The 22,931-nt window shown below is 43.4% G+C and overlaps 1 protein-coding gene and 1 long non-coding RNA gene across 2 annotated transcripts; one reads left to right on the top strand and one right to left on the bottom strand.

Annotated features, from left to right (window-relative positions):
* Positions 1–715: 715 nt before the first annotated feature.
* LOC141098293 (uncharacterized) lies at positions 716–1,553 on the bottom strand. The gene is made up of 3 exons (XR_012234199.1): positions 1,201–1,553; positions 1,011–1,079; positions 716–928 (listed from the first exon to the last, which is right to left on the bottom strand). It is a non-coding gene; the product is annotated as an uncharacterized lncRNA (long non-coding RNA).
* A 7,411-nt stretch (positions 1,554–8,964) lies between these two features.
* LOC141098225 (beta-microseminoprotein-like) lies at positions 8,965–14,479 on the top strand. The gene is made up of 4 exons (XM_073585833.1): positions 8,965–9,088; positions 10,629–10,734; positions 13,822–13,921; positions 14,098–14,479. The coding sequence occupies exons 1-4, from the start codon at positions 8,990–8,992 to the stop codon at positions 14,222–14,224; spliced, it is 432 nt and encodes a 143-aa protein (XP_073441934.1). The 5' UTR covers positions 8,965–8,989; the 3' UTR covers positions 14,225–14,479.
* Positions 14,480–22,931: the final 8,452 nt, after the last annotated feature.

Genomic DNA, 22,931 nt, shown 5'->3' with positions numbered 1-22,931 from the left:
CCCAGGGAGGAGGAAAACAACGAAACTGCCCTTTCGGTTTTACCTCGGCGACTGCAGTGTGCATCAAGAAAAAGAAAGTCCCCCTGCTCAGATACAGCTGAATTCGTAGAAATAGCTAAAAAAGTTTTAACACTCCAGCAAACACAACCGGTAATAACCGGAATTGCACATTACGTCAATGACAAAATTAAAACTCTGGAAGAAAGTCAGCGTGTTCACGCTGAGAGGATAATTATGGAAGCGTTGAGCAGAGCGACACAACAGCCCTTATAGACAGACATCCTCAACCGTGTTACGCCTTGCCACAAACTCAGGAACCACTGGAGTCAGCTATGCGAAGGGGTCTAGACATTACACAAATCATAGTAATGTAGCGTCGCAAAATTTCTTTTACACTCCACCAAGGCAACGTTTTCCAGACTCAGACCCATATTTTCAACAGTTGTGAATAGTGTGGTGTTTTGTTAACTTATTCTTTTTGTTTATAAAAAAAAGTGGCCACCGTTAATGTTGTTAATTATTCGTTATGTTAATAAAATTGTTTATTCTTACTTAATTGTGGTCTACTCTCTCCCCATACTCTTTCATGGTTCTGGTTACATTAATGCGTTACGGGAAGTGTTTATGTATGTAACTTCCATCAACTGTGCATGTAAGCACAACCTTTTTTTGGTAGAAAAGTAAACACTGCTGAGGGAATTTAGAATCAGAATGTTTTTATAAACCTTTTTAAACTTTTTTGGTTTAACAGACCAACAGTTAAAAAACAACAAAACAAACAAACAAAAAAAATATTATTCTCGGCGGCCCTGCTCCAAATACGCCACCAACCTCCCCAGCATCTCCCTGTGCTGCTGTGTTGCTGCTAATATGGCATCAACCATCCTCTGGTGCGAGGCCACAAGGTCATGCACAAGGGTGTTTAATTCTGTTGAGGCAAGAGTTGAAGTTATTGCTAACTCTGTAAAAATATGGAACAACAAGTAGTAGTTTTGTGTTGAAACACTTACGGTTTGGTGGCTCCCCACTTTCTTCAGAGGTGGTGCTAATTGCCCACCCCGAACCTTGGGCTTCAGCGGCTATGAAATGATACAAAAAAAAAAGAAAAAAAAAAATTAACGACAACAGGTCATCATCCTTTCAATATCTAAATATAATTTCAAACATCCGTGGAGCATTGATATTATTCGCTATATTTACCGTAGGATGATACACCAGCTGTATCCCTGAGTGATGCTGGGGAAAAGACAGCATCGGGGGAGGAAAAAGTTGAGGGTAAATTTTGAGGCCGGGTTAGAACAGGAGATGGGGTGGCCATTGGAGATGTACCACGTGGGGATGCTGGTACAGGCGTGGACGGTGGCGATGGAGTCCTTGCTGCCGGTGCTGCTTGGGGAGATGTAGTAGCAGCTGTAGAGGGTGGGCCTACATGGTAAGGAAACAAATTTTTAACTTAAGTACACAATTGGATCAATAATATTTATTATTACAAATTTGATTTACCCACTGATCAGCGATGTTTCACTGGCAGTGCACTGGGCATCCCCATAAATGCGCTGCACATTGCGCTGGCGTGGAGGGGGGGCTAACGGAACCACGGATGGAGCCACTTCCCTAATGATTCCTCCCTTTTAACCACCTATACACAGCGATTGTATTTTATCGCAGTGTGCAAGGGGTTAACGTGTCAGAGGGCGGTCTGTCAACGCCCCTATCACATTGCGCCGGGTGTCTACAGTGAAAATCTGCTGACACCCAGGCCGCGATCTGCGTCGACCACCACGTGTGCGCTGTTGTTCTCTATGACATACTATCCCTTCCACGTGAATAAAGTCCCACGGCCCATGGACAGGATAGTACTTCTCATGGTAGTAAGGGGTTAATTGCTTCTGAGTGTGTTCTCCTTGTTTTAGTAACATTGCACATTACACATTTCACATTTGGGTTTTGCATTTTATGCAGCTTTAAAAACTAAAAAAAAAAAAAAAAAAAAAAAAGGCCAAACACCACTCACCACGACTTCGTACATTATGTTGCCGGATGCTGGCAATTCTGTCCCTCGAGCGGTATCGCAGATCCGCTATTTTCTTTCGAATTTGCGTCGGTGTCCTTTCTATCCCAAACTGCTGAGATTGGCCCTTTCTGATCCTACGCAGCACCTTTTTCTTGTGCCGCATAGGATGGGTGGTATGATGGGCACAGTCATAGTCCCTTGCATCTATCTGGGTAATGAGGTACCGAACCTCCACATCACCCCAAGGTGTAGCTCGCCTGGACGCCATATTTGGGTTCTGTAATTGTGCGCGACGTCGCATGTGAGATGCCCACCAGGGCGACGTGACGTCATCACGGCGTGCGGTCGCCTGTGGTGACGTTGCTGCGTCATTTTCAGTTGGGAAACGATGACGCAACTGCGTCAAAATATTGCCGTCTATACTTTAAGATTCACGACCGGGCGTCGTTACAGTGTCGTCGCACAAATTAGTAATAACGTGACGTTACTGCGGTCAAAATTTTAAAAAAGTAATGAAGGCTGCTAATTGTATTGCGAAGCTCATTTTGCTATTTATCCTGTGTATGTCAATACTTTTGAAGCTGTGGAAGGGGGAAGGTTTATTTACTAGAAAGACTTAACCCTATTAGAAGACTGTCAGCAGACCCTGTGTAATTTCTATGTGAAAAAATTTGGTTATTTGCCGTTAAAGTCTATAAGATTATTTAGGTTAACATTTCTTTATTTAAAGTTTAGAGGGGTTTTCGAACACGTGTTAAGTCACTTTACCAACACCAGTCATATTTTTAAATATACAGCACTCCCCTTTGCCCATCCCGACGTTAATGTATGAAAGAACCCAAAAGCGTTCTGACAGTGAAAAATAGCTTTTATTTAACATAAAGCAATAAAAAACAACAGAATAACAATTAATGAGATGGGAAAAAAAAAACAGTCATCTTTTGGCCACTAGATCAGATGCTGCCAAGGTACAGCACCAGGTCCGTTAAAATATGTACAGTATTTTTCTCTGCAGTCCTTCGCATCATCCCTTGTTCTGCCATATATAACTGGTTGTAATCCAGCAATTGCGGGATCATTTTCCCTCCAGTCGCCAAGCACCACTTCACCGTTGCTTTGGTCAGCTGTGTCCACAAATCCTGGCGGAGTATACGCAACAGCATCACGGCGTCTTAGGAAATTATGCAGAATGCAACATGCCAACACCACAGCGTCAATGGATTCTAGCTTCAGGTTTATGGGTGTGTGGAACACTCTGAATCGGTTGGCCATGATGCCAAAGGCATTCTCCACAACACGTCGTGCCCGAGACAAACGGTAGTTAAATATTCTTCTTTCTGGCATCAGGCTTTTTTGCGGGTATGGTTTAACAAGGTTTGAATGCAGGGGGAAGGCCTCATCTCCCACAAAAACAAAATTTAGGTTGCCTCTTGTGTGACTGTTGGGAGGCAAGTGCAGGTCACCGTTAGTCAAGCGCTCACCAAAAATTGTTTGCTCAAGAACTCCACCATCCGAAACTCTCCCATTCATGCCTACATCAACGTTTAAAAACTCATGATTTGCATTTACAAGGGCCATCAGGATTATGCTGAAATAGCCCTTGTAGTTGTAATAATAGGATCTGCTGTTTGGTGGTTGCGTGATCCGTACATGTTTTCCGTCCAACGCCCCACCACAATTAGGGAACTGCCAAATGAGCTCAAAGTCAGATGATATTTTTTGCCATTCTGCCTCCGTCTTTGGAAAAGGCATGTAGCTACATAGACCTTGTACTATTGCCTTGCATGTTTCTGGGATTAAACTGCTGAGCAAAGACCTCGAAACTGCAGCAGAAAATTGTAAGTCTTGCAGAGAACGTCCAGTGGCAAGGTATCGCAGCGTCACTGCCAATCTTTCGTCAGCCGGGACAGCAGCACGCATAACTGTGTCCTGATGTTCAATTAGCGGCTTTACAGTCTCCAGTAAGAGTTGGAAGGATTCCTCTGACATACGAAGATAGTTACGGAAGTCCTGTGGATTCTTCTCCTTCAACTCTCGTACCAATTGCATATGTGAGAATTTATCCCTCTGCTGCAGCCATTCTCGGGTCCACAGGCGACGCTTTCATTTGGATCGCCTCTGTTGCATCAGTTCCTCTTGTTGCCGATCTCCCTCCATCAGTAACGCAGCAGCAACAATCACACGCTCCGCGGTGTTCATATTAATGCTGTGTATACTGCAAAATAAACGTTAAAGTTTAGAAAATAGGACAACCAACTGCAAAAAATGAACGTAACACCACATGTGAAAATGATACCATTACATATAACAAATAGTTAAAATAAATATTAATGGGAAATCATAACAAGAAAAATTTCAATTGGGAAGGCAATGCTGCGGCTGTTAATTTAAAATGGCTGGCCATACAAAAAAAAACAAAAAAAACAATGAAAACAAAGAACAATGGCAGAGACGGGCGCGGCTGGTTGGAAAAGCAAAATAGCAGCTCATACTCCAAATAAAAAGAAAACCCATTCAAACAAAGAATAGCTGGTGCGGTTTGGAAAATTAAATGGCTGCCCAACATAAAAAAAAAAAAAGGAAAAGATGTCTGTGGAATTAAAATAAAAAAACTGATCCTAAAATGAGACCCCCTATCAGAACCTACCTGGCAAAGACAGCAAAATCCTGGAAATTCTGAAGACAATGAAAACACGCAGTAGTGACTCCAACTGGGGCTATGAACGCTGTTGTGACTCGCACGGCACCGCTACAGGAATACCAGCTACACAACTCTGACGATCAATGTTCTGGGTGCGACGTTACACAGTCATTTATTATGAGGTCGCTATTGCGACAACCAATTGGCGCTAAGGAGGCGTTACTACCAAATCATTTAATCACGCCTACGTTGCTGAGTTCTGAATCGCCAACGAGGTCGCTCGTCGTTGAAAAGGGGCATCAAACACAGCGATGCATGCTGCTCTGCGTGACACCAGCGATCAAAAAAGGATCCTGAACGTTCCCACACGATCAGCGACATCGCAGCAGGGAGCCGGTCGTTTCTGCGTGTCACACTTAGCGAGATCGCTAACGATGATGCAGTTGCCTCACAAAATCGGTGTCGCAGTGTGTAACGGGGGCTTAAGACCTATAGGCTAGTGTAAAAATTGCTGTTTATTTAAATTTGGTGAAATGTAAAATTAAAAAAATCAAAGATACATATAACATAAAAACCTGATTTAAAAAACAGGTCATTTACCTAACAAGGTGAAAAATGGATAGGTCTTTGTTGTGTTGCTGCCAGGGAGATAAGGTACTGACATGAAGCCAGCTAATACTGGCAAGAAGAATACCTACCTAATTGCAATTTTGTTTCTTTCACAAATTCCATAAATCTTAGTCATCTATTGATCATCTATGAAATATGTACCAAGTGCATTGTTTCCCTCCCTGAATAGGATCTCATCAATCATAATTAACTATGTGAAACATAGGAAAGACATGGGGGAAAAGGACTTTACCATGTGGATCATAATTTATTTAATTTTGTTTTTAATTATTATTATTGTTACTATTATTCATTTTTATAGCGCCATTTAATCCATGGCGCTTTACATGTGAACAAATGACAGTGCAAAAAAAACCCTGTTACGATGTGTAAACATGATGCCTGTTTGGTGAGTTTTTGACATTGCACATTTTCGCTTTTGCAAAAACGTTCAGCAAATTACATAGTAATCTCTCTGATGCGATGCGATCAAAAATGCATGTAGTCCACATCTGACTGTATCAATTAAGCTTTTTCAAAGCCAAATATCAAGTATAAAAAAGCAGATTTATTGACAACGTTCACCGCATCAAAAACAGCATTCAATTTCGCTTGTGGGTTTGCTGAGTTTTATGTGCAATTTTCCCCAGGCTTGAATTAGATGTGGAAAAACCACAGGTAATGCACATGCGTTTTTTAATGTATTTCTGTGGCAGAAACGCATCAAAGACACATGTAATCCACACATGTCTATCAATAAAGTTTTACAAATGACAGAAAAACTGACGGCACATCTAGAACTAGTCTGAATAGGTGCATACCAAAACAGCTTACATATCAAATAAGAAAATGGTAGCACACAATTGCATTAAAGCATGTCAAATATGAAATATGTGAAATACGAATAGCATAATGGCTTTAGTAAGACATATCATAATGGCTTTTATAAGGCATATCAAATATGAAAATATGTGAAACACGAATAGCATAATGGCTTTTGTAATCTAGAAAAACATATGAGATACTTAGCACAAAATTTGGCCAAAAGATGTGAGCCCATTCACCAACGTCAAGGTGATCTCAGATTGAACGGGTCCCTATACTGACTGCCTGGTGTGAACTAACCTCTAGCTAATAACATGGTAAAGCCTGTATTTATAGGAAGATAGGAACCAAAATGTGATTGAATGCAATTAAAATCACAGCTTGATGAAGGGCGGAGTGCTCAGTCAGAAAACTAGTATACAAAAGACAGAAAAACTGACGGCACATCTAGAACTAGTCTGAATAGGTGCATACCAAAAAACAGCTTACATATCAAATAAGAAAATGGTAGCACATAATTGCATTAAAGCATGTCAAATATGAAATATGTGAAATACGAATAGCATAATGGCTTTAGTAAGACATATCATAATGGCTTTTGTAATCTAGAAAAACATATGAGATACTTAGCACAAAATTTGGCCAAAAGTTGTGAGCCCATTCACCAACGTCAAGGTGATCTCAGATTGCATTCAATCACATTTTGGTTCCTATCTTCCTATAAATACAGGCTTTACCATGTTATTAGCCAGAGGTTAGTACACACTGGGCAGTCAGTATAGGGACCCATTCAATCTGAGATCACCTTGACGTTGGTGAATGGGCTCACATCTTTTGGCCAAATTTTGTGCTGAGTATCTCATATGTTTTTCTAGATTACAAAAGCCATTATGCTATTCGTATTTCACATATTTTCATATTTGACATGCTTTAATGCAATTGTGTGCTACCATTTTCTTATTTGATATCAATAAAGTTTTGTCAAAGCCGAATATTAGGACATAGTGATGAGCGGGTATGCTCGTTACTCGAGATTTCCGAACATGCTCGGGTGGTCTCCGAGTATTTTGGCCATGCTCGAAGATTTAGTTTGTGTCACTGCAGCTGCATGATTTATGGCTGTTAGACAGCCTGAATACATGTGGGGATTGCCTGTTTGTTAGGAAATCCCCACATGTATTCAGGCTGTCTAGCATCCGCAAATCATGCAGCTGAGGCAACACAAACTAAAGGCCCCGTTACGCATAACGATGTCCCAGCGATCCCATCAACGATCCGACATGATGGGATTGCTGGGACATCGTTAGGCTGATCGCTGGTGAGCTGTCACAAGACAGCCCCTCCAGCGATCAGGACCAGCGACGCTGGTTTCTAATGTAAACATCGGGCATCCAGGAGCCGCGAGACTCCTGGATACCCGCTGTTTACCTTGTAAACCAGCATGTACGCAGGTTTCCAAGGTAAATAGCGGGTATCCAGGAGCCGCGGCTCCTGGATACCCGATGTTTACATTCGAAACCAGCATCCAGCGTCGCTGATTGCTAGGCTCTCACTGCCACGCGCAGCGATGCGCGCTGGCCAGCGGGAGACCAGCGATCAAAAAACGGCCCAGGCCGAGGCTGGGCTGCATAGGCAGCCTCAATAGTAAAAAGTTGGTCACACTCGTCAAACACTATGTTTGACGAATGTGACCAACTTGTCAATTAGTTTTCCTAGTGATGCTACAGATCGCTTGGAAAACACTAGTTAAAATGCGGGAATTACACAGCGTGTGCACATAGCCTTAGCGTTTTTGTTGAGATTTTCACCCATCTAAGGGCGCAGACAGGCGGCCGTATAACACAGACAACGATCGCATCACGATGCTCGGACTGGCCGGCAGCTCTCCTGAGACATTATTTTGTTTCTATGCAGCTCTCACGTTCATGTCAGGAGAGCTGTTGGCCAGTCTGAGTATTGCGATATGATTGTTGTCCTTGCTATGTGGCTGTCTAACTGCATCCTAAATTAAAGGGAAAAGTGCATTTAAAACCACATAAAAAAACACATTACACTCATCAAAAATGTATGTATCTTAGCGTTTTTCCTATCAACACTCTGATTTTTGCAGCAGAAAGAGTTGCCACAAATACTCAATGTGTGCACATACCCTTAAGATAAATTCCCTCACTTTTTGCTCCAAAATGTTGAGAGTTTTTAAAGTCACAAATAATAATAATGCTGGACACTGTTTCTTCAGGGGCATACATATATACGGCGCTATACATATAGGCACACTTGATTTACCTATATAGTGGGACACATTGAACAATTTAAAAAAAAAAAATCTATATTTTCACATACAATAAGAAAAAAATACACAAAATTGGCACAGATGGCACCCAAAAGTGTTTCAGCTATACCTTGAGAATAAACCCTAAATAGCCTTTATTCAGATTTCGGAAGTGCGCTTTTATACAATGTTTTTCATTGCTGAGATTAATAAATGAAAGTGATCATCCAAATGTGTCATGAGTAACACAATGACCAATTATTTGCAGCATCTTTGACAAAATTGGCTTTCACCTTCCTCGGATTAAGAGGATGAAATGAATGTTGCTTCAAATATTTAGAGACATTAGTGGATTATGAATTAGTGTGTGAAGAAAAAACATTGCTCATGTTTTCTGGCAAGAAACCAGAATCTGCTGGTTGGGGCGACAGACGCACCTGTTTCAGAAAGTAAATGTGTTCTTATTTACCTTTTTGGAACTTCCACCATCTCTAATATTCAAATAACTTCCCAGACACACATATATTATTACCTATACTTACACACCCAGGGCACACACACCTGCTGTCGAAATACCTTATGGGAATGACATGTTTAAGAATTACCTAATCTCCTTTGCAAATAGCTAATGTGTCAGATCATTAATTACCATCACTCACAAGGTATAAATAGTCTGCCGAACACTGGGATTTGCACCTCCAGCAGTTGTTCAGCTCCAGTGACAATGGTAAGGCCTTTAGCTATGAGTAGTACATGATAAGAAGAGATGGTAGGGTGATGTAGATTATAAAATATTTGATTTTAAAGCTTATTTTATGTCTTGTAATGAAATATCCATTTTTGCAGGGTCTGTGTAAAGTTTGGAATGGTATCTATGGGCACCTTTGTAAAACCCATCTATAATATTGTCTTGACTCTGAGCCCTTGGTACAACTGCAGCTCCAGTCTTACCTTGAGATCCTATAATATACAATGCTGTTGCACATGAACTCCTTCTATAGTCATTATTGGCCACTTATTTCACCTGCTGCAATTCTTAGGACATTTTCTTGCACTACTGGCCTAATGTCTTGGGTTTGCTCAAGAGGAAATTTTCTTGAATCAAGTGTGCAAACTTGCCTGTTAAATTAGGAGTGAAGAAAAGGGATACAGCTCCAGGAATCCCATAAAACAATTGTTTATTGAAAAGTTAAAATCCATTATAACAAGCCTAGTAGCCACTAACCCTATGGGGGGGGGATTTCACACCGGCAGACATGTTGATGCAATGACTAAAACCTTGGTCTGAAATGCATCTGCTAGTGTGAGCTTTCCCCTATAGGGTTAGTGGTGTGTGTGTGTGTGTTTTTTTTTTTTTTTTGTTTTTTTTTTCCCCCTTTTACTCTGAAATTCCACGTTATTTTAGATTACAACATACCAGGTTACTATAATGCAGACAGTGTCTGATTCATGCTGGTCTGATCTGCATGTGGCTTTACTAAGTAACATGGGGAGCCAGTGGCTCTTTGCTCTGCAATAGCGTTCAGTGCTGTGATGTCTGGCACTACTCCAGTTGAAAATTGCTTTAGCGTCCATTTGGGGTGGCTTTCCTGTGAGCAGTGTATACATTTCTAAGGGAAAAGGGGATTCTGAGGGCTGGATAGGATTGCCTGCATTTGGCAATTTAGCAGTTCCTAACCCAACTAGCTCCATAGACTTTATGGAATCGTGTATAGCCTAATATCTCCCTCCCCCCCCACTTTTTTTTTTTTTTTCTTTATTATTCTCAACATAGTACTGTTAAAATAAGTGCTAGAAATCTCATTGTGCTCACTGATGGAAATCTGCTTAGTGAGTCTGTTACATCCTGACTTTTCAAGTGAACTCCACCTTCTTGCTGATTACAGAACAGCCTATAATTACGTTGGGTGGCAATTCCCAATATGTTAAAAAGAAGTGTAAACTGCAACGTATTTTATGCTTTGTGAGATCATTAAAGCAAACTGTCCTGTCTAACCAAAAACACTGCATGCTTTTAGATTTGGCCACTGTTACTAATTGAACTAGGATTTAAGTCTGCTCTATGAGCACAAAAATGTGCGCATAATATAAACTCTGAAGGCCACCTCCATGTTGGAATTCTCTACTGTGTGATATTTAATCTCTGCCTAATGTGTAATGTCCAACCTGACCTCCTAGAAAGTGTGTGTGTGTGTAATTTGGGGTTTAGAAGATGTTTGTGTATTGTTACATCTAATAGCTCTGTACCGTCTGACTCTCTGTTGCAGAAAGCTCTCTTGGCTCTCGGTGTTGTGCTTGCAGTCTCTGTTGCACTCTCTAGTGCTGCCTGCTACACTGCTAAGCCGAAATTTAATCGGGAAACTAAAACCTCAGGTGAGTTATGACCTCCTATTTATGCACTCAAAATTAAGTAAAGTATGTATTGTGATTAAGTGGGATGTGAGACCTCTGGGACCCCACTGATCCAAAGTGCTCTTTCGGAGGTCAGTGTGTCTGTTATGTGTGGAGACAGTCTTCACACGTACCACAGAAACTCGCACATGTAAGTGTTTCCATAGCTCGTGTGTCCATGGGCAAAACACTCATCCGTGTGTTTTTTATAAATACAATTGAGATTTGTAACGGATAGACATATTGACGCTTCTCCATTACTAATCCGTGGGCTTGATGTCACCAGACAATACAAAGGTGACATCAGCCCCACAAATATGACCGCCACTGCTACAGGGCAAGGTGGGAAGAGCTGGGTAAAGTGCGAGAGTTGGATCATCTAATAGATGCACCTCTTCTGGGCAGCTGCAGGCTGCTATTTTAAGGCTGGATGGTATGGGGGTGGGCAATGTCCATGGGCCCCTTACAAACCTGAGAATACCATGGTCTGCTTTAGCAGGGCTGGTTGTGGGGAAAAAACCCCACTATGTCTCTTAATGAAGGGGGGGGGGGAATTAAACTGTGGGGACCCCTCTTGATAACCAGCTTGCTAACAGCTGATTTGCATTTTCTGTTTATCATCCATACAGGGGAACCACCCTCGCTGTTATCAGTTGATTACAACTCTCAACATTCTACCCTGCTAGTGCTGATGGCAGGGGAGAATGATGAGAACTGTCTTCAGCACCCAGGAACTGCACGAACAGTACCGCTGATTCACCGTTGCTGGTACGTGTGATACTTATGCAGCACATGGTTGCAACACGTATTAAACACATGGATATCTCCGGTACCAATTCTGCCCGTACCTGAAATATCAGGACATGTGTCGTGCTGTGTCTAAATAAGTTACTTTGAGAATAAATTGGTTAATATGTATTTGACAGACATGGTAAGGCCGGTTTCACATTAGCGCATTTTCAGCGCGCGCACGGCCGGGGGTAGCTCCGCCCCCGAGCCGGCTCTCTGTCCGGCGTGCCCGCCCCTTCCTTGTAGCGCCGCCTCCTAGCGGACAGCGGCGCCTGCGATCGGCGCACCCTATCTTTAGCATAGGGTGCGCCGATCGTGCGCAGGCCGTGCGCTAGTTGCGCTTTGACCTGCGCTGCGCACTTTTGACGGTGCGCCGTGCGCGCCAAAATCCGAAAAGTTTGATTTTGGCGCGCACGGCGCACCGTCAAAAGTGCGCAGCGCAGGTCAAAGCGCAACTAGCGCACGGCCTGCGCACGATCGGCGCACCCTATGCTAAAGATAGGGTGCGCCGATCGCAGGCGCCGCTGTCCGCTAGGAGGCGGCGCTACAAGGAAGGGGCGGGCACGCCGGACAAAGAGCCGGCTCGGGGGCGGAGCTACCCCCGGCCGTGCGCGCGCTGAAAATGCGCTAATGTGAAACCGGCCTTAGGCATACCTTTCATTGGTGGGACCCTAGACTTTGTAACACATCTCTCCCAGTTTTTACTATAACTATACAAAATTTATTACAAGTTAACACTGTATTGAGAAATGTTTCTTCTTTACTGTAACATGATAAAATAAACCAACTATTAAAAGGACAGAAAAAACTGGCCATGAAACAGAAGTGCAAGTGTGTGTGTGTGTGTGTGTGTGTGTGTGTGTGTGGGGGGGGGGGGGGGTGTTATACAGTATCTAGGTAACCTATAAGGAGATGTGATTATATTTTCTGCACCTTTATATGAAGCAATAGTGTTTTTAGAAATGTATGTAATATACTAAAAATGTTGACTATCCTTATATATTTGATTTTAAAGCTGCAAAATAAATTGCACAATTCCCATAGCTGTATATCTAGCACATCTTAAAGTGAATCTGTCACCAGCCACAAATGCCATTAACCTGCACGTAGCAGAATGCAAAATGAACTTTATTCTCCTTGGTAGAATTCGGGTTCCGTCTCTGCTCAGAGCATACAGAGCGGCGGCTGTAACACCCTTCATCAGTTTTGGGCAGGCAGTTCCAGCAGGAGCTTGGCTGCTGCAGATCAGTTATGGCTCTGCAGTTCTTTACACACATAGGTACCATTTCTTTATGTGATGACCACGATGGCTACACACAAGTACTCAATACCAATATAGAAGTAATGCAGCACTAAGGTTAATGGCCAATTAAAGAAAGTGGTTAAAGGGAACCTGTCACCAGGAATAACGGGGTTAACGGCGTTATGATGCTGTCCAGTCATGGCAGCAGTGCAGGTTGGTTCAGTTACCGCTCTGTGTATATAGAGCAGCCACTGTGACCCTGACAGCCATCCCTAATGCAGACCCAGCGTCGGTCAGGGTTGGGGGTGCGGTTTCAGCGGCTGCTCTATATACTCAGAGCGGTGACTGAATAGAGAATGCTGGCAGGAAGAACAAACATAATTTTCTCCCTGCTGCATGCAGGTGCCAAACAGCATAATGATGTTGGCCTGCAGATTAACCCGATTTCTGCTGGTTAAGAGCATTTATTCCTGGTGACAGGGTCCCTGATTAAGTTTCCAATCTGGACATGCCTTAAGTCCAGGCCATTTCAGCCTGTTGTCATACTATCATGCCACCAGGGTGCTTTTGCCTAAACATCATGATCAAACAATACAGTAGGATGCTATCTATAGGTTACCGCAACACTCCGGTGATTAAGGCTGTGTGCCCACGTAAGTGTTTGTCCCGGTCAAAATGCATAAAAGAAGCATCCCATTTATTTTACATTAATTCTGCACATTGCTGCATCATTTTTTCAGCGAAAAAAAAACACTTAGTGGCCAAAAAACACAGCATGCTCATTAGTTTTGCGTAAAAGTCCGCATTTTTGCTATTTTCTGAGTCAGAAAACGCGTGGAAAAAAAGTGCGCTTTAAGCAAAAACGTGCAGAAATAAAACACGTGTTTTCTGGGAAGGTGTCAGGTTTTGAAGCAGAAATTTTCTGCATATGTGGGCACATAGCCTAAAGGTACATCTTCTGCCAGCATGATTAATGGCATATTTGGCTCATTCCTGAATTTTTATTTTTTTTTCTCATCTTGTTCTCTATCTTTCAGAATGTGAGCACAATGGAAAACTTTACTTACCAGGGGAAACGTGGACTGTAGACTGTCTGGATTGCTCATGCGGCAAAAAAAGCATGCAGTGTTGTTCACGGTAAGTTTATATAACTGTACTTGTGGGTGATTTCCCATTGGCAGCATTTGGATATGTATACCTGCAAGGAGATAAAACTATATTAATTTGTGAAAAACTACTTTAAAGTAATCTAGGACTGACAATTAAAATATTTTCTATATATATAATTTTTTTTTTTTTTTTTTTTTTTATAGGCTTATGAGTCCAATCTATGATAAAGAGACCTGTGACGCTACTCTTGATAAGGAATCATGTAGCTACATAGTGACCAAAAAAGACAATCCATCTGAAGAATGTGAGATCACAGGAATGGTCGGCTAATGCACCGGACAATCCTTCAGTCCAGCTTAGGGGTGTATTTATGAGTAACTCACACTTTATTAAGTTATGCCACAATGTGAAAGGCTTTAATAGCAAAGTGATATTTTGCTGACAGAGCAAAACAAACCATGCCACTGACATTCTTTTCAACATGCTTCTCATCTCGTTTTTGCTGTACAATAGAATCTACAAGTTGCTCTAGTCTTTATTACATGAAACCCCTATAATGTACCAATAAACATATGTAATGATGCATTTAAGTTTTTTTTTTTTTAATTATAACTAGTAAGCAAAATGAAGTGAACTTAGTTGCTGTGTGTTTTGCTTATTAAAACTACAATGAATTCTGGTAACTTTAACACTAGAATTAAAGTTGCTCTCCAACCTGTCCCATGTACTGCATCTAACTACAGCTGCATAAAGGAGAGCTAGAAATGGGAAAATCAACTCTAATTTTAAACACATCCCTGGATGTGACCAATCTGTGAACTTTAACCCTCCGTCAGGCGCAATATAGATTCTCCTCAGTTCATGCGCAATGTGCCTGACAAGCACAGGTCAGAAAACCACCTATAGTAGCTACATATTTCAATTTCAGGACTATAGAAGTAGTCAGTGACCTTCATAGGAATGTATTAAAAGAGATTACACCAAATCAGATGCAAAAAAAAACATTTATTAACCATAAACTTATTAAAACTAAAAGTACCACTTTTCGGTAGTACCGCCAAATAGGCTCCAGTTATCTTTACTTAACTATTGCTTAAATATAAAATTATGGAAAAAAACTTAAAGGATATTGCACTTAAATGTTACTTAATTATTTTCTACTCATCTTCAGTGGTTTCAATTGCAGCAGAAGCAGCACAGGTACACTTAGAAAAGCAAGGCTGGCAAACGAAAGTTGCATGGGAAAGGCAGATTGATTCTTTACATATTTTGCAGTCATATTTAGAAAGCCTTCTGAAACCAGATACAAATGAGCAGGTAGTACAACTGCGTCTTTTAGAAGGTGGTAGAGTCGGTGTTTGTTCTGGAACGTCCTTGGGACGTCCTTTGTATTTTTATCTTTGCCCAAATAATAAGCTAGATCTGTGTCTGTTTCCTCTGTATCAGTGTCATCACCATCCTGCTCTGTTCCAGAATCAGTGTTACATTCTGCTACCTCATCTTCAGATGAAATGTCACTAGATTCCTCTAAGGCCATGTGCACATGATGCAGATTTGCAGCGTTTCCGCAGCGGATTTTACCGCGCAGAAACGTTGCATATCCGCATTGTGATGTACAGTACCTTTAAAATGAATGAAAAAAAACACTGTGCAGACGCTGCGGATTTTTCCGCGCGGTATTCCTGCGGTACAAAATCCGCAGCATGTTACTTCTTTTGTGCGGTTTTCTATCTCCCCTGTTACCAAATCCGCAGGGGGAAGACCGCAATGGAAAACCGCACAAAAACCGCATGAAAAATGGAAGAAATCCGCAGGAAAAATGCAGGTCATTTGACCTGCGGTTTTCTTCCATTCTGCACGGAGAAATCCGCAGGGCTCAAAACTCGGGCTCCACTCAGCCTAAATCCTCAGTTACTGCTGGTTCTTCCTCATCATCTTCTAACAAAAAAATCTTCATTTCTTCTAAATGAAGGGGTTTAGATGAATCATACTGTTTTCTGGCCATTGCAGCAGAAAATCTGAAGCAAGAGAGAAAGAGTATGTGTTAGGGCACAATGTGCCTTAGAAGCCACCCTCCTTTTGTCTAAGAAAACAGTACTTATGTACACTAACTTAGCATTAATCCTTCATAAAACAAGCTAAATACACAATCGTGATGAATAAAAAAAGAAAATACTAACCTTTCAATTTGTGTTGAAATCAGGCGCAATGTGCCTGAGAAGCCAAAGTGTTGATATCTGCTCACTAGAAGGTCTGCTGAGTCACTGTGATATCAGGTTTCACAGAGCCTGTAGAGTCAGGAGATAACTAGGAGGGGTGGGGTTTTCTGATAAGTGGGCAAGGAGAGAGAAGTGAAACTAATTACTGTGTGCCTGTCAGATCTATTGTGCCTGACGGAGGGTTAAAAAAAAAAAAAAAAAACCCTGGCGCCATATCACACATGCTGAGATGTTAATGGTGTCCATTGTGCCAGTAGGGGGGGAAAAAAAAAAAACTTGAACTGGCTAAGGAACACAATTTCTATGCCTGTACTATGTAGGGACAGGAGAACAGATCACAGGATGGGGCCAGATTAAGGCCAAATGTGACACTGGTATACTATCTGACTACTGACCCAAATGCCGGCATGTGAACAGCCGAACATTCTATAATGGAAAGACTGACTTCCTACTGAATACAAATAGAAAGAAGTGGAACAGCATCCATATCCAGGTGAAAAATTCTGTAGTTTTATCCTGCCATCATGATGATGGCAGAATAAAACTACAGAATTTTTCACCTGGATATGGATGCTGTTCCACTTCTTTCTATTTGCATACATTGTTGGGCCCCGGGGCCTTTGGAACCTGCATCCCATGTATCTGTGTGCTGTCGGCTGTATTTTTCACTGACTTCCTACTGAAGTCTAAAAGGATTCCCTAGTTACGGCATGAGATATCGTCACTTAACTCATCAAATGCAATAAATCAAGGAAAAATGAGGACTAGTAAATGTGGTTGTGATGAATTGTAATGGGGACAGGGGTATAACTTGAAGGTGGCAACCCATTACTTGGGCAAACCCCAACATTAGGTTGTTGGGGGTTTTTTTTTTTTTTCCCTTCTCCCATGACAGCACCACCTGAGAGAGGGTATCCACCCACCAGGACAGGAAACCTACTGAATATAAAGGTGGCACCTCTCCTCTGCATCAGTTCAGTTTCCTGTCCTCGTGGGATCCTGCAGAAGGAAGCGGTACACTTATCCGGGAGGATGTCTGGAAGTGTGGTATGCCATCTGTGAGTGAGGTGACGCTGACTGGGAGGTTGGTGCTGTGCAGGCAGAGACCTCTTGTGTAAATGTCTCCTTGCAGACATGGGTACCAGGGCTGCGCGCACTGGAGGTTGCTGAAGTGCCCAAGCACGTGCTTTCGGGTCTCACCGGAAAGCGAGGCTGCACAGGGCTAGAGAGAACCCCTGCACACAGCACACCAGAGATGAGATGGGTGTGGCCTCCCAATATTTAAAGGGGGAGTGCCAGGAAGATGGTGGCATTTCCTGCAGCATTCGGATCATGGATAAGCTACAGCAGCAGTGTCGCCTGATGCCACCATAGCAGCCGTCACTACTACCCACCACCATCTTCGCTGCAGTTGACATAAGAGCCTTGTCAGCACCGCCAGCAGCATTGGCAAGGGCACAATGGCAGTCGATGAACCAGCCTGAAGATCAAGGCAGGTTATGAGCCCACCACCAAGGGGAGTCAATCTTTTGGAACTAGCTCAGCCTCAGATACAGTAGACTGATCAGCTGGATAGTGAGCAATCTATGTGAAAGTGCACTGTATTAAAACTCACTCCCCTTTCTCTGTGTATTCCTTTACCTAGGGAAGGCCCCTAAAATGTAGATCCAAGCAGAACAATAGGGAGTGTGCCCTGTGCAGAAGGGATCTACCCAGCACTTAAGTCCTCTAAACACCTGATGGGGCAAAGAGAAGAGGGAAGGGCAGAGTTACTGTCGTCAGAGTCTGAGGTATCAGTAGGGCTCAAGGGAAAGAGTTCGGGCCTGACAGATTCATCCTCCTTTTTCTCCTCTAATCAGGATACGGTGGGGTAGGCTGCTTCCCAGCTGAGGACACTGACTGGTTAGGGCAATAAGGTCCACTATGGGCATAGCCAATCCCAAGCCAACCAAGACCATTCAGGACATTGTTTGGGGCTGGGGTCAAAGTAAGAGGCGTTCATTTCTGGTTAATAAAAACATCAAGATGCTCATTAATGAAGAGTGGAATATGAGGAATATGAGGAAGAGGTGGGCAGATGGGAGAAGACCCCAAATATTTACATAGCAGTTGCTAAGTCACTTAAAAAACTGCATTGCCCTTTGAAGACCTAGGGGCTTTAAGGGATGCCTTGGATAAGGCAGAGGTCTTCCTAAAACAAGCCTGGGAGTCATCGGCAGGCTTGATAAAGCTGGTGATAGCAGCAACCTGTACGACAAGATCAATGATGGTGTGGCTACAGCCAGGGCCGCCATCAGGGCATTACAGCCCTTACTGCTGTATGGGGCCCGGTGAACAGCAATACAGAAGGGGGCCCACAGATCAGGGGCCCTGCTCCTGTGCTTCCAGTCATCGGGCCCCAAGTGCTTTGTGTCATCAGGCGCCGGGCGGGCCCCAAGTGTGTGCTGTGGCCGGGCCTGCAGCGCACACATCAGCAGAGCCGCCACAGCGGCCGACATCCCTTAGGCTGCAGAAGTGCTGAAGGACCTGTGGTGATGTCATCATTATCACAGGCCTTCAGCATTGATCAGCTCCGCCCCCTGATCACATGACGTCACCACAGGTCCTTTCAGCTCACACAGCAGCAGCTCTATCTTCACCACAGGAGCGCGGTCAGGTAAGAAAGTTTATATTTTATTTTATTATTGAAAGGAGCAGAATGGAGACACACAGAGGCAGAATGGAGACGTGGGGGCAGGATTGGAGACACACGGGCAAATATGTAGACACGGGGGCAGAATACAAGACATGGGGGCAGAATGCAGGCATGGGGGCAGAATGCAGGCATGGAGGCAGAATGCAGACATGGGGCAGAATACACAACATGGGGGCAGAATGCAAGTCATGGGGGCAGAATGCAAGACACGGGGCAGCATGCAGGACATGGGGGCAGTATGCAGGCATGGAGGCAGAATGCAGGCATGGGGCAGAATACAAAACATGGAGGCAGAATGCAGACATGGGGGCAGAATGCAAGCCATGGGGGCAGTATGCAGGCATGGAGGCAGAATGCAGACATGGGGCAGAATACAAAACATGGAGGCAGAATGCAAACAAGGGGGCAGAATGCGAGCCATGAGGGCAGAATGCGAGACACAGGGGCAGAATGCAGACATGGGGTCAGAATGCAGACATGGGGGAGAATGCAAGACATGGGGGCAGAATGCAAGACATGGGGGCAGAATGCAAGACATGGGGCAGAATGCAGACATGGCGTCAGAATGCTGGACATGGGGGCAGAATGCAAACATGATGGGGGAAGAATGGACATGGGGCAGAATGCAAGACATGGGGGCAGAATGTGAGACATGGGGCAGAATGCAGGACGTGGGGGCAGAATACAAGACCTGGGGTCAGAATGCAGACCTGGGGTCAGAATGCAGACATGGAGTAGAATGCAAGACATGGGGGCAGAATGCAGACATGGGGGCAGAATGCAAGACATGGGGGCAGAATGTGATAGTAAGACACAGGAGGGGGCAGAATGTGACAGTGAGACACAGGAGGGGGCAGAATGTGAGACATGGGGGCAGAATGTGACAGTGAGACACAGGGGCAGAATGTGACTCACAGGAGGGGGCAGAATGTGACAGTGAGACACAGGAGGGGGCAGAATGTGAGGCACGGGGCAGAATGTGAGGCACAGGGGCAGAATGTGACAGTAAGACACAGGATGGGGCAGAATGTGACAGACACAGGAGGGGGCAGAATGTGACAGTGAGACACAGGAGGGGGGCAGAATGTGACAGTGAGACAAAGGAGGGGGTAGAATGTGAGACACGGGGGCAGGATGGGAGACATGGTGCAGGATCATGGGGCAGGATGGATACGATGTAGACAGATGGTGCAGGAACGGGAGATCATATGGGGCAGAATTGATACGCATGAGGGCAGGATGAGAGAAAATATAGCTGGAGCCAGGAATGAGACACACGGGGGTCAGGATGGGGGATATTATTACCATAGGGGCTAATTAAGGGATATTATTACTGCAGTGATGTATTTATTTTATTTTTTTGAGGATACTGTTAAATGGGGGGAGGTTCTGTTACTATGCAGAGCGACACTATGTCACCTTTTTTCTTCATCTGGTGTAGTGTAGAAGTTGGGAAAAAAAAAAGTATTGTGTTCTGCAAGTGGAGCTCTAGATAACTGTATTATTTCCTGCAGAGATGAGCCCTGGCTGGAAGACGTGATGGTGGTCTGTGCTGGATGAAATATGAAAAGCAAAAATGAGGGACTTTACCTAGAGACATCACTGGTGAGTCAGTGTGTTACCTGTACAATAACACTATACACTATATACAGAGTACCTTTGTACAATGTCACCAGCGATCACTGTATTACCTGTACACTGACACTATATACAGAGGTCCTGTGCATAATGTCACTGGTGATCACTGTATTACCTGTACACTGACACTATATACAGACGTCCTGTGCATAATGTCACCGGTGATCACTGTATTACCTGTACAGAGACACTACATACTAAGTACAGATCTCCTGTGTATAGTGGCACTTATGATGATAGTATTATGTTTTTTTTATTAATGATCAGTATTGTAGTATCCAGTCACCATAGTCACCATGTGCTAGTAATATGTGGTCTGAGCATGGTGCAGTGGTATTTGTCCCTTGTATGTGCTATTATTCTGTCACAGGTGGTAATATGTGGTCTGGTCATGGTGTGGCTGTATTTGTTCCTTGTATGTGGTATTATAGGTCACTATGTGGTGGTAATATGTGGACTGGACATGGTGCAGTGGTATTTGTCCCTTTGGATGTGATATTATTGGTCATTTTAAAAATTGAAAAATAAATTAAAATATACCTAAATTGTATTGGATATTTTAGCAAATGTTTAATAGGTTAGAGTAGAGTAGGGCCCGGCCAAAAGAGTCTACCTTGTCGTAGTGGCAGATTTAAAAAATCTTTTGGCCAAAACAAGAGCTGGTGGCTTTGTGTGTGATCTGGAGATGGGAACTGTTAATGTGTGATTAGTGAGAAGTGGAGTTTTTCCAAGAGAGAGAGGTGGGGCTGTGGACCGTTCAAGGGGTGGAGGGCGGGGCTGTGGACAGTTCAAGGGGTGGAGGGCGGGGCTGTGGACAGTTCAAGGGGTGGAGGGCGGGGCTGGGTGGAGCCGGGGTGGAGTTTCAAAGGTGCCCCGAAAATTTTGCCAGTATGGGGCCCCGAAATTCCTAGTGGCAGCCCTGGCTACAGCAGCTTGGTGACCATCTAAAAGACAACACCCCAAGAGAGTTGATCCTGGTGGATCTTCCATTGTTGCAGAGAGCAGCTCCTTTTTTGGACGATGCCTCGGCAGACTCCGTTAGGTTAGCGGCAAAGTCACCACAGTTAATTGGCCGTGCTGGGAACGTAGCCTCAGTAACCTGTTGTAATCACGATGAGGCCACCACTGGTCACTGACACTGCACTCGTAGCAGCTCAATCTCCAGTGATTTTCAGCCTTGACGATTGCATCTTGGCATCATCCAGGTTGTAACTATTTATCACAGACATGGATTACGGCGCTGGACAGTATATCGGACAGGTGAGGGATTTGGTTCCTTTTTATTTTTGTTTTTTTACAACAGACAAAAGCTTCAATGGAATGGGCGTTAGGTGAGTATAAGTGTGCTTGTTATTTTTAAATAAAAAAGCAAAACAGTGTTTTTTTATTACAAATAAAGGAATATATTGGGGCTGTGTTTATTTCTAATATAACTATAAGATTAGTAATGGATAGCCATCTTATAGACATTACAAATCCTTGGGCTTGATGTCACCGGACAATATAAAGGTGAACCCTACAAATATTAAACCCACTTGCCAGCACCACAGGGTAAGTGAGAAAATCCGGGCAAAATACCAGAATTGGTCCATCTAAAAGATCTGCCTTTTCTGGAGTGGCTGCAGGCTGTTATTTTTAGGCTGGGGGTGGGCAATATCCATGGTCCCATACCAGCCTGAGAATACCAGCCCCCATAATTTTACACTTGAATGCAACTCTCAACATTGTCCTCTGCTCGCGCTGATTGCAGGCAGACCATAGGACAAGGACATGAACTGTCTTCAGCACCCGGCGCAGGAAACAGTGTGATTAGTACTGCTGATTCAAAAGTGCCGGTACATGTTACACTGATGATACATGGATGTCATCCGTGTGTCATCAGTGTGCACATGTGCAGGAAGCTTTGGCCTGTGCTGCTGCTAAAAACGGACATGTCACCTTGTTTTACCCACAGACACATGGTCCCATGGAAGCACACTGACATGTGCACAGACGCATTCACTTGAATGGCCCTACATGTGTAAGTATTAGAATAAATAGGTAGAAGACATAATAATGTGGAGGCCGGATAATCAATGATTAAACGACCATGAAAAAATGATCAATAATATATATTGTATATCATGATCCACATATTAAGACTAACCAATATAGGGAACACTGCACATTTAATAGAAACTACCCAAAAGGAAAAAGCAGTCAAACTTCCATAAAATACAATTTTATTAGATGATATTTAAAAAAATTATTATTGTAAGGACATACAGTGCATGGTTGGGGAAAAACAGAAAATATGACAACATCATGGTCAAAGGACCAGCCAAACTGCGAGCATAGCACCAGGAAATAGAATATATAGGATGTGGGCAAATTGCCGATAATTAGTCAGGGAAAAGGTGGCAACCATTATTATGGCAAGGAGTGTACAAAGACATCACCATGTAGCCAAAGGCTACTGCCCTTTTAAATAAAAGGATTCCCTGCC

This window comes from Dendrobates tinctorius, unplaced genomic scaffold (genome assembly GCF_039654945.1).
Source record: "Dendrobates tinctorius isolate UK_male_01 unplaced genomic scaffold, ASM3965494v1 ptg000089l, whole genome shotgun sequence".
Lineage (NCBI taxonomy): Eukaryota > Metazoa > Chordata > Amphibia > Anura > Dendrobatidae > Dendrobates > Dendrobates tinctorius.
The sequence above is the reverse complement of the archived record's forward strand: the minus strand, read 5'-3'. Positions and strand labels throughout refer to the sequence as shown.